Source organism: Emys orbicularis, chromosome 8, assembly GCF_028017835.1.
Source record: "Emys orbicularis isolate rEmyOrb1 chromosome 8, rEmyOrb1.hap1, whole genome shotgun sequence".
NCBI lineage: Eukaryota > Metazoa > Chordata > Testudines > Emydidae > Emys > Emys orbicularis.
In genome coordinates this window covers 79,150,096-79,162,344 of record NC_088690.1, presented here as the reverse complement: position 1 = coordinate 79,162,344, position 12,249 = coordinate 79,150,096, and the positions used below count along the sequence as shown (strand labels likewise).

Sequence of the window (12,249 nt, the reverse complement as noted above, 5' to 3'; positions counted from 1 at the left end):
AGAGATTGTTACTTAAGCTCTTCAGTTTTTCTATAAAGGCTAAAATAAGTCTTGCTAGTGGGCCATACTATGAAAGCTTGAATGTAACTGCACATCTTAATGTTGAGACTGAAATATGCTTAAGTCAGAGTTAATGCTTTCATGCATACATAGTGAGACTGATTTCTTCCCAGCCCTGAAAGTCCCCTGCAGGACTCAAATTGGGTGAAATTTGTACCCCTAGATATTTAAATAATAATGCTAAATCTGCAACCCTTATGTCAAGATGGCATAACTAATGTTTTGTGTGTGTGTGGCAGTCCCCTGAGAAATAGACCCCTCCCTCCATCAGTTTTTACCTCGTTGCTTTACAAAAACACTAGATGAAGCAATTGTGTTTGACAGAGGAAAAGAACAGAGAATTAGCTTGCTTAAACTTCATAGTTGCCTACTGCAGGGGTTTTTGCACCTTTTGAAGTAAGTTTGTACTGGCTGCTTTTGGAGCTGCAGGATACCAAACTAGATGGACCAGTGATCCAATACAGTTTTGCAATTCCTATGTCTCAACTTTAGATTTGTTTTCTATCCTTAACATCTCCAGTTGGAAATGCTGTAACTGGGCAGCTGTAGCTTGATATTTGGAATTTGGTTTTGTTTTACAAAAACTCAAAGATGCTTCATGTGGCAAAATACTGAAAGCATCATATTGCTCATCTTAAATATGGTTGTGAAGAACTCCGTGGTACCTCATTCTCCATAGTGATCAGACAGCATCCTATTCTTGGGACCGTTCTGTGTGGGTGTGAGCAGGGGTGGCAGTTGAATGCCTTGATGTAAGATCGAATAGCCCACTTATTCAAAAGAGATGTCCAACCTTACATCATTTAATGAAATATCTAACTTTAACTTTAAAGATTCAATTCCAAAGAACTGCTTACCATTTGGAGACTCTTCCTGGGATACAACACTACTGAACTTTGTAGAGTTCAGAATTAAATTAATTCTAAGCTTTTTAGTCTCAAGATATTATTTTTTTACACATTCCTACAAGTTAAACTCTTTATCAGTTACTGATTTTTTCTTTTTCTTTAGTAGCCATGTCAAGGAATAACTGATTAAGCACCTGTTTGAGAAAATTTTATTTGGGTTAGATTACTGTTGCTACATCTTCACTATGAAAACTCAGTATACTATTCCAAGTTCTGTATCCTAGACTCATGGGCTGAAATCCTGGCCCCACTGAAGTCTGAGACTTGTCACAGACTTCCGTGGGACCCAGGAGTTCACCAGGCTTTGAAGTTCTTCTGGAAGACAATCAGTTGCAAGAGCACTGAGCACCCTTTCTGCCCGCCCTAAACTTTTAACACTCCCCCCCCACCCCCCCTTCAAATTTGCAAAAATAAGCCAGACTTATATTTTAGGTATGACTATCAATCTCTAAAGTTCTTCTGTCCCCTACCATTCCCCAAAATTCATACATGGTTTATAAAGCTGCCTATGCCAATTTTGGGGTACCTATCACCTCATACATCCAAGTTTAGCAATTGGCTTAGTGTTTAACCATTTATTGTACATTCTGGGATCCAACCCCTGGGACTAGCTCTGTCACTGATTTTTAAGTCTACGGAACAGAATGTCCATGGTGGTTCTAAATCAACTGACTGCACCAACATATGGCAATATGAAGTACTAGTGCACTGGGGAAAGCACACTTGGTCAACCTCATAAAAGCTCCCATAAACTTTGTGGATATAGAAAATAAAAATCCTCAGTCTTAACTAAATGTCAGCTAGAGGATTCTGAGTTCTTTGTTAAAGTTAACTGATGTAAAATGAAGTTTTATATAGAAAGACATAAAGCTTTCATGTGTACTGAATATCTTTCTATAAATGACTTGTGTTAAATGAAGCAACATTTGATACTCTTTGATTCCCAAGTAACTGTTCTCTTAACTCAAATGTAATGAAAAGTAGAGGCTGTTTTAGAAACACCTCCCTGAACATTCACAATTGCATGTTCTTTCTGTGGCAGTTATAACAATTGAATATGTGGAAGAGTGATACTATACAGCACCTTTAGGTGTCTTGTGATTTATCACCTGGAAATAGACTAGCACATTTTCTGCTGATCCCCAGTGATCCACAGGCCAGTGTCTGAGAATCTCTGGCAGACTCTGAACTGAAGCAAATGTAGGGGCTTGAGGAAAGGACGACGGTTGAGATCTTGAAATACTAAGCAATCCAAGAAGCTCTTTTATCCCTCATGATTCCAAAAGTATTTTTGTGATCTGAACTACTTCACTGCAGGTAGTGTGCAGCACTGGGAGAGAAATCCTAAATGACTCTACTTGCTCCTCTTAATGTGGACGAACTGACTCTTTCACACTTTTGAATGGTCATGAAGTCAAACTGAATGAGGGTGTCTAATCACCCAAGTGGCTCTTGCCTTTGCATTGTAATAAGATACCAGCTGAAGTTCAGATTTGTTTTACTTAACAAGTGAGATCCATAGACTACAGTTCAAAAAGTACAGTAGGAATATCACCGTATAATTCAGTGTCTTCACTAGACAACTTGTTTGCATCATTTTTTTTTCATCTTTATACTGGGAACCACTTTGTAACACATTTGGTCTAAATATCAAAACATTTTGGGGTTTTAACTTCCCTGTGGAGGTAGTTTATAAGCAGCTTTACATCAGTATGATGTAATATATAGAAATAGGGTGTGATACCCAACATACAAAGTAAACGCACTTTCTACTGCTATCTTGTGAAAAGAAATTGAGATACTTTTTAACAATAAGCTGTGTGGTACATCTTCAGGACCATTCACAGTTTAACTTGTTAACAATATTTTCAGCTGTTTGAGGCAGTGTTTTGTGGCTAGCATTGAAAATAGTCAGGATACCTCCTTTTGCTTCAGTGGGAAACTTCAACTGCCTAAACTGGTGGTATTGTTATAAGGACTATAAATAGCCACACTGGGTCTTGACTGAGAGATCCAAGCAACTAGCTGTTGTTTGGATTCTAGGTATTTAGAAGTAGAAAGCTTGGGCACTGAGTCTGCATCACATAGCCTCTTCCTAGAACGATATACAGGCGCCCCCCGGGTTACGCAAACCCGACTTATGCAAATCCGCACTTACGGAAAAAGTTCTATAAGCTAGAAATAGTGTTTGTTTGGTTGGTTTTTTTGGGTGTAATTGTTGGGTATACTGTACGTTCCCAACTTACGCAAAATTTGAGTTACGCAAGGCGTTCCGGAACGGAACGTTTACGTAAGACTGGGAGCGTCTGTATATACAGGTTTGAGAGTGTGTGGTTAAAAACACTGGAAGTTGATGGAGACTACATTTGATCTACATTAAGTTTGGTGAAGCTGAATTTAATAGCGGCACCAGTGGGACTGTTGCAGAAATTCCCTAGGGGTAGGCCCTGCTGTACCTTTCTTCTTTGTAGATGAAAGATGCACAGGTTGGTGGGATATAAGAGCCAAATTAAAGGTTTTGTTTGAGGAACTTCAGTTCTGTGTTTCCAGGTAATTAATATAATTTGTTTTTTTCAAAACCTAGACCCTTGTCTACACTACAGGTTACTTTGGTATAATTTCTGTTGCTCAGGGGTATGGATAATCCACACCACTGAGCAATGTAAGTTATACTGACCTAAGTGTGGGTCTGGACAGCATTATGTCAGCTTCTTCTGCCATCATAGCTACCGCATCTTTCCCGTCGGCTTTGAGTGTCTCCACCACAAGTGTTACAGTGGCGTAGCCACATCGGTGCAGCTTTACCGATGTAAGTGCTCTACTGTAGATGTAGCCCTAGCATTAACTGGAAGCCAGGAAATTTATACTCCTGTCTCCTTCTCTCCCCATCCCCCATTTCCCCCTCCCCGGGTTTTTCTTCAGAGATAGTCAACTTGAAATCGAGCCAACTAGTTTCAGATATTATATTCTACTTTTAAAACAACACTTCCTTGTGTGGATTTTAAATGTTTTATCCCTTGTTGCTGTGTGAAAAACCCATGCAAACATGGGACTCTGACTATACAAACAGAATTTGAAAGAGATTAGAGAAAAATGTCTCTTCTCTGCTTCACTTTGTTTATTCAAATGCTTAGTAATCTTGGCCGTAAGTTGCAGCAATTTGTAAGGGAGTGAAATTTCCACAAGTGTATTTAAGTTCACTGTAACCCTTCAAGTTATTGTAAGCATATTTAAACATGATTAGAGGCTTCATGTTGTGGGATGTCTGCAAACTTTGTAAGTTGAACCCTTGCCCCATACCTTCTTTACTGATGCTTTTAGCCTGCTTGCTGAAACTTTGGCAATTCCCCTCTTCTCTTCCCCCCCCCCCCCCCAGGGTTCTAGTTCCTCTAATTTGAAACAAAGGCTAAAACTGAACTTCTGTGCAAAATCTATGAATCTAGTGTTTTAGTGACATATTTTTAATGCTTCCTGTCCACACTGGGAAGAGTGAAGTGTAGGTACCTTCAGTTTTATAGTAATCACTGGGTGTAGTAACCCAGGAGTGAACACTTTCTGATACTTTCTAAGATTGAACTCATTCAAATAAATCCCTTATCTTTCAAAGTGTAATTCTGAAATGAAGTATGTAACATTCTAAACCTGAGAAAAGACATTCTTGCTAATATTTGTGCAGGTGACTCAATGAAGAGTGCCTCAGGAGAGTTTGCAGATGACCCCTGCTCTTCAGTGAAACGTGGGAACATGGTACGAGCAGCCCGTGCTCTCCTGTCTGCTGTTACCCGGCTGCTTATCTTGGCTGACATGGCGGATGTCTACAAGCTACTTGTTCAGCTTAAAGTTGTAAGTGTGGTTTTTCATCTATAACTCAGTATTTCATTTTCCATAGTCCAACATATGTTAGGCTTATTCTGACAAGCTGTCTTTTTGTTGTGTATTGTCCCTACAACTAGTCTGTTCTTCTGCTCCCAAGTCTGTTGCTCCCAATGCAAACTGGGTCTGTGTTTTAATGGGTGTGTCCACCCATAATACCATATGTACATGATAGTGTTAGTGTTGCTTTATCATACTGGGCTCTGGAATTGCCTTTTTAAATACAGAAAAATATGTGGAAGCATGTTACTTGGAGGAAAAACCCATTAGAAAAAGCTGCCCCAACTTAATCTACTAGCTTTCAAGTACCATATAAACTCGGTCATAAGTCGAATTTTTTTTAGTAAAAGGAAGCACCAGAGAAGGGGGTCGGCTTATGAATGGGTATAGAGAGAGGGAGAGGTGGGACACAGCACCTCCCCCCAACAGAGGGAGCAAGGAGAGGCAGCATAGTCAACAGAGCCAGAAGGGAAGAGGAGAGTCTCTCTGCTTCTGGCCACACTGCTCTCCCCCCAGCCTCCGAAGCAGCTGCAGCTCCAGGGCTGGCAGGCTGCAGCCATGCTGCTTGGTCCCGCCCCCTAGAGCAGGATGTGGCCGCGCCGCCTGGCCCGCTGGAGCATGCTGCAGCTGTGCCACCCGGCCCAGACCGCTGGAACGTGCTGCGGCCACGCCGCCCGGTCTGGCCCGCCAGAGCAGGCTGCGGCCGCGCTGCCCAGCCTGCCGGAGCAGCTCTAGCCAGGCCAGAGACATCTTCCCCAGAGAAGGTGGGAAGGGATGGGATGGGGAGAGTGTGGGGGTCCCGGGCTAGAGGTGGGGTCATGTGGGGGGTGGTCACAAGGGTTACTCCCAGCTCCTCTCCCTCTCCCCCCCGCCCCCCAAATTTCCCCACTAGTTGCTGTCCCGGCCCATCAGGGTAAGCAGCTGGCGAGCCAGGACACTTTGTTTACTTTGTTTACCTCGAGCGTCCGCAGGCACGGAGGTAAACCTAACCATCTTGGCCCACCAGCGGTTTATCCTGGTGGCCCAGGAGCCAAAGTTTGCTGACCCCTGAATTATAGGGTCGGCTTATGAACGGGTTATACAAATTTCCCATTTTTACTTATCTATCTTGGGGGGGAGGGGCAGCTTATAAATGAACCGGCTTATGATCGAGTATATACGGTATACCTTAAGTTTAAAAAATAACTGCTTGTTAAAGTGAGCTATAAAATGTCTTGAATTTTTCTGCAAATTGTACACTGGATGGTTAAAAATATCTACACTGTCTTGTAGGTGGAAGAAGGTATCCTGAAATTAAAAAATGCTGGTACTGAACAGGATTTAGGAATACAATACAAAGCGCTCAAACCAGAAGTGGATAAGCTTAATATAATGGCAGCCAAAAGACAGCAGGTACAGTAACAGTACTTTTTTGTTTGGTCTTCAGTGTCTTAGTTCTCTTTCCCACCCACCCCCACAAAAAAACAAACGAACAAAAAAACCAACAAAACAAAACCACCTTTTGGAAACATGACTGGGCCCCTCTGCATGACTTCTAAGCCCAAGGCATTACTAATAAACATTGCATGTTCTGTTGGTTGCTATGCACTGCACCCACAGTGTTCAAAAATTGAATCTGCATTCTAGTAATAACTCTGTTCAGATGTAGTATAGTACTTATTATAATGAATTTATAGACGAATACATTTATTTTTAATGGAACAGGCACTAATGCAACACTCTTCCCCCACTTGCGGTCTCTCCCCCCCCCCCCCCCCCCTTCCAGTGTTAGGGACTCGATTTTAAATTTAAGTTGAGAGATGCAAATGTATGGTTCCCACAGCAACTGTAACTTGGCATCAGTGCACAATCTTAATGCCTTAACATTTTGGTACTTCTGTACAAAACAATACATATAAGTAAGGGAGTAGAATTATGGTTCCTGATAAGTAATAACACTGAGTTTCTGAGAGGGTATAGTCTAAACCACAATGTTGCATTAATATTAGGTATTTGCATTTAATTAGGGTGTTTTGTTTTGGATTGTCTCATTACCTTGAGCAAATAAATGCTTCAGCAATCTCTCCACTATTTTCTATGCAGCCTCCTTTAAAGGACTTTTGGGGGGGGGGTGTAAGTCAATATCTGTACCTCTGACTAACTTGGTGAACTCTGGCTTAATCTTAAATGTGTGTCGATTTTGATATGCTTAATGCTTTTGCTGTCATGACTCATTCCTATAGATAAATAAATGTCAGTTACGTTGAAAAGTAAAGATGGGTGAATAGTCTTATCAGTTTGAAATGGTGTGGTCTTTCTAAATTAACTATTTCATTAGTGTTCATGCTATTTGTATGAAGTAAAACTTCTAGCATATCACTCACACACACTTATTCTAGCTTCCTTTATATGAATAGACAATTTGATAATGCCTATTTTAAAAATGTAATTAGTGAAGTGCAAGACATTTGCCTGAAAACAGGGTGTATATTTATTATAATAAATATGCAAGTGAGATAGGTGGGGGTTTGTGTTGCTACACGATCTGCTATGTGAAAGGTTTGTCTTCTGCCACAAGAGCAATGTTTGTGCTCATCATGCCTCCTCCACTTAGTTATAGGTCTGTCTTGGCTTCAGTATTATCCATCCCTCTTAAATTTCTGCTTGGCATGTTTACTTCACCTTCCTCTATGCTGTAAGGTATCGCTATTAAACTTAATATTTCTCTGTCAAGTGCTTATTTTCCTCTGAGCATGATGTGACTAGAGCTTTGGGACTCTAAACTTAACAAGATAGTGGCAGAGCTGGGAATAGAAACTGTGATACGAGGCTGATCACTGTTTTAATTTCTTCCACTGAGAGTAGTACCTAATTGGTAGCTAACTTCATTGATTTAGTATGTTTTGCCTTTCATAAACTGCATTCAGTTCCTCGTATGAAAGATGCTCACAAGTATTGGACCTCCTATTTATAATGGTCATACTCAAAAAAGAGTGTTTGGGAAAACTCATGCAGGCGTAGTTAAATCCAAATTAGCTGTAAATTGTAGCTACTGGCTTAGTGTCTAGATGAAACGAGGCATGGATGAGAGGTGGCTGGTGGAAGCTCAGTCTAAATAAAACTGAGGTGAAGTGGTTGCTAGAGCATAATGCTTGATGTATCTTCCTCCTCTCATGGTTTTGTTTGTGCCCATCAAGTATTAAAGGTAGCAATCCAGAAAGTGCTGTTAAGCAACCACTTGGTAGCAGTGTAAAGATTTTATTACCTCTTCACTCTGGTTTGGAGATGCTTTCAGATGCAGACCTTGCTACTATCGCCTCAAGCCCAGATTCCTGCAACACTATCTACATGGGACAACCCCTTTAAATCAGCGTGGAAACTGAAGCTGGTCTGTACTGGCTTTCTATGGGTGGTGGAATTTTAAAGTTCAAGTGCTTGCTCATATCGATTCCAATTAGGTGTGCGCGCGCCGTGTACACGATCGTCGGAAGATTTTTACCCTAGCAACACTCTGAGTCGGCTGAGGCGCCCCCTGGAATGGCGCCCTTATGGCGCCGGATATATGCCCCGGCCGACCCAGCGCCCCCTTAGTTCCTTCTTACCACCCATGACGGTCGTTGGAACTGTGAAGCGCAGCTTAGCTGATCTCCACTTCCCTAGCTCTTAGCTCGTTTATACTTGTAGATAGTTTTTATAGAGTAGTTGTTAGTAGTTTCTAGTTGTAGTTATTGTTGTTAGTGTACATAGCAATTTGGGGGTAAGAGGCGTCTCCCCTTCCCTCCCTCCCAGTACCCGGGCTCATGCCTAGGTCTCCGGGTTTCAAACCGTGCTTGGCCTGCCTTAAGCTAATGCCTAAGGGAGACCCCCATGACTCCTGTTTGATGGGATTCCCCCAGGCACTTCAATCAGATAAGTGCCGTATTTGTAAGGCATTCAAGCCTCGGACTAAAAAGGAGCGGGACTTTCGCTTGAAGCAGCTCCTTATGGAAGCGGCACTTAGCCCAATGTCCTCGGCTCCACGTCGAGACGCGGTGCTGACCCCATCGGTCAGAAGCGCGCCTCTGGCACCGGAAGCAACAGCTTTGCGACCCGGCACCGGATGTTTCCGGCACCGCCAGTGCCGCACCGCTTGCTGTCTCCGGGACCCAAGAAGCAGCACAAGCAACCTGCTTCTCCTGTGCAGTTGCCGGCACTGCCTGTGCCTCGCTCGGAGCAGCGTCCTGTGCTGGACTGCCTCGTGAAGGCTCCAACTCTGGCACCGTTGATTCCGGCACCACAAGCGCCGTTGAGTCCGGTGCACATAAGCTCCCCAGTGTGTACCGCGGTTGAGCTCGGCCTACCTTCCACCCCGAAGACTTTCTCCACGGCACGCGATCTGATTGCGCTCACCGAATCGGGACCGTCGCAACCTTCGGTGCCGCCGGTGCAGGCTTTTCCCTCGAAAGGAAAGCCACCATGATGCATCCTCCGTCGCAGAGCGAGACGGGATGGCACCGATCCCGTTCCCAATCCCTGTCACGGTCCCGATCCAGACACTGGTCTCGTCCACTGCACTGCTCACAGTCCCGGCACCGATCACCATCTCGGCGCCGGTCGCACTGTGGCGCCGCTCTGCCTCGCGAAGATCTTCTTCCCGGTACGGTCAGTACCGGTCCAGCTCCCGGCACCGATCCCGGCGCCCATCTACTCTGAGTTGATCCCGGCACCGCTCCGCCCGTAGATCTTCGTCGAAATCCAGATCTGCCTCCCGGCACCGATACGACTGTTGGTCCCGATCCAGGTCGCGGTACTGCTCGAGACCGTGGCGCCGAACCCCATCTCCGCAGCGCGGGGTGACAATGCGGGACAGTGCGACCCAGCATGAGCGATCGGCTCCACCTTGGCCGTCCTGCCCCAACTCGAGGTCGTCCCAAGCAGAAAAGTTGCTACCATGTCCATGACCAAGACGCGGATGTTGCTAGCCAATGGCACGATGAGGGGCAGGATCCTGCTCAGGGACCCCCACAATGGTCCTTTTGGACCCTTTGGGCATACCATCAGGCTCAAGGTGTCCCCTTGGGGGCTTCTCGCTCTGCCCACTCGGAACCCCGGGTCCCGGAGGCCGCTGTCAGTCGCCCCCCTCGTTATCTCCATACTGATTTATACCTGCCTCTGGAAATTTCCATTACTTGCACCTGAAGAAGTGAGGTTCTTACCCACGAAAGCTTATGCTCCCAATACTTCTGTTAGTTTTAAAGGTGCCACAGGACCCTCTGTTGCTTTTTACAGATTCAGACTAACACGGCTACCCCTCTGATACTTGTCTCCATTAAGGAGGCATTGCAGGTATAGGTATACCAGCAACCCCTTTTAAATGTAGGCAAGGCCTAAATATCTGCAAAGATTAGAGCAGGAGTTGTCAAACTGGGGGTCGGGACCCCTCAGGGGGTCGCAAGCTCTCCACCTGCATCCCAAACCCCGCTTGTCTCCAGCATTTATAATGGTGTTAAACATATAAAAAGTGTTTAATTTATTTGGGGGGGGGGTCGTACTCAGAGGCTTGCTATGTGAAAGGGGTTGCCAGTAAAAAAAGTTTTTGAGACCCACTGGATTAGAGAGACAGACAGGATTCACTCTGACTGGATGTGGGAGAGGAGAGACTCAATATTAGAACACCCAGGGAAGATTTTAAATGCCCAAAACAACTTCTTAAATGAGACTGAAGAAAACACAGGGTGTTTCTTGAGTAGTCAAATACATTCCTCCTTCATGCAAGTCACAGTTGATTAGTCTTCCCATTCTTTCTTATGTGCATGCATAAAAGGAAAACACCAAAGGATGATCTGATAGATTTTTGGTACAGCCGGAGAATTTAAAAATAGAACCTGATCCTAAACCATAGTCCCTGACAAATGTGCATGGCACCTTTGGATTCTTGACGTGTGTGTGTGTTTTAAATAAATGGTGTGACCCTATCCTGGATTGTTTGTTTATTTTATTCAATGGCAGTGGGACCCTTTCATAGTCTACATGCACAAGAGGAAAGAGTGAGGCATTATTCCCTGAGTTACATGTCCTTTTATGGAAGGAAAACATGCCTTTTTCATGTTCCATTGGTTTTTCTCTGCGCTCTGAGCTGAGGGGTGAAAACATTATTTACTTCTTTCCTTTGGAAAAGAATGCTTCAATTACTGGTATGCCAGTGACCTTTCACCTCAGTTACATGTAATGCAAAATGCACTCCCATATCTAGTGTACAGACTCATTTTCTTGGAATGTAGTTGGCCATACATTTAGATTAATTCAAATAAAACATGGCTTTTCACTCTGATTCCCCCTCCCCCCTCCCTTGAGTCTTTAGTGAACTTCAGCACTAAGGAAGGGAGGGGGAAGGGAAATATTTAACTACAATGCTAAGGTGTTTGGCTCAATGTGGCTTAGAGTGGAAGACTTTGTATTCTGTAAGCTGCTGTTACAAAAACTTATTACTGCTCTAAAAGATATTTAAGCTCATGTACAGCAAAAATGTTTCAAGAACCAAGTGTCCGTCCTTTAAAACATCTTGAAATTACAAATGAAAAACCCAAAAGTGAGAGCTTTATGGCCTTTGAATAAATGTTTGAGACACTGAAAATTCAGATTTATAATTTGACTTCTGTGCTTATACACGGCTATTGTGTGAAAGATATTAGATAAATGTGTCCACATCTTGGGAAAGGAAAGTATCTGGAATTTAGTCGGCTCTCACACTTGGCAATAAAAACTAGCTTGGCTCTTACCACTAATCTAAAAGAATAAATGTTACCTCTTTTTGAAGATTTAAGAGGAAATACTATGCGATTATTTGAATGTAGAGTGAGGTTAAGAAAATGAAATTTGTCACTCCAGCCTGTTACCACTTAACAATCCAAAACCAGTGCCTATGTAACCACTACATCCCGCTGTTAGTTTATCTGCTTTTCTAAGCATTAGAAATTGATGCAATATGGCGGATGACGTCCAGGTCTATTGTCAGTATCATAGGTCAGGGCAATTGCACCTTTATTTATTCCCTTTATGGTCTTACAGAGGCACCCACTTCTAGGCTTCTGGCTCTCCAGCAAGTCACCTGTTTTGGTGGGGAGATGCAGCTCTCTCCTTTTTGACGGGAGTATTTCGAGGCTGCACAGTTCCCTGTCTACACTGTGAATTCCCCAGCAAAGTTGGACTGCCTAAAGTAGGCTTGATTTATATCCTCCGAGGAGAGAAGCAAACAGTGTAACTGCTACAGTTAAGTTATCACACAGCTCTAAGCAAGCATTTATTCTCAAGGTAAAAGTATTATAGAGAAAACAGAGGGGTTTTTTTTGTTGGTTTGTTTTTTTGTTTTAAATTACACACGTGCTAACAAGTTTACTAGAGCAACTCCAGCAAGGGCTCTGGCAGGTGAACAGTCCTTCAAACCTCACCA

At 43.5% G+C, this 12,249-nt stretch overlaps 1 protein-coding gene across 1 annotated transcript in view; it reads left to right on the top strand.

Moving 5' to 3' along the window:
- The window catches only part of CTNNA1 (catenin alpha 1), a 216,326-nt gene that overhangs the window by 50,800 nt on the left and 153,277 nt on the right, over window positions 1-12,249 (top strand). Inside the window, exons 4-5 of the mRNA XM_065410042.1 lie at window positions 4,645-4,811; window positions 6,114-6,233. Of these exons, the coding sequence (XP_065266114.1) occupies window positions 4,645-4,811; window positions 6,114-6,233 (287 nt within the window). The remainder of the gene's footprint in view (window positions 1-4,644; window positions 4,812-6,113; window positions 6,234-12,249) is intronic.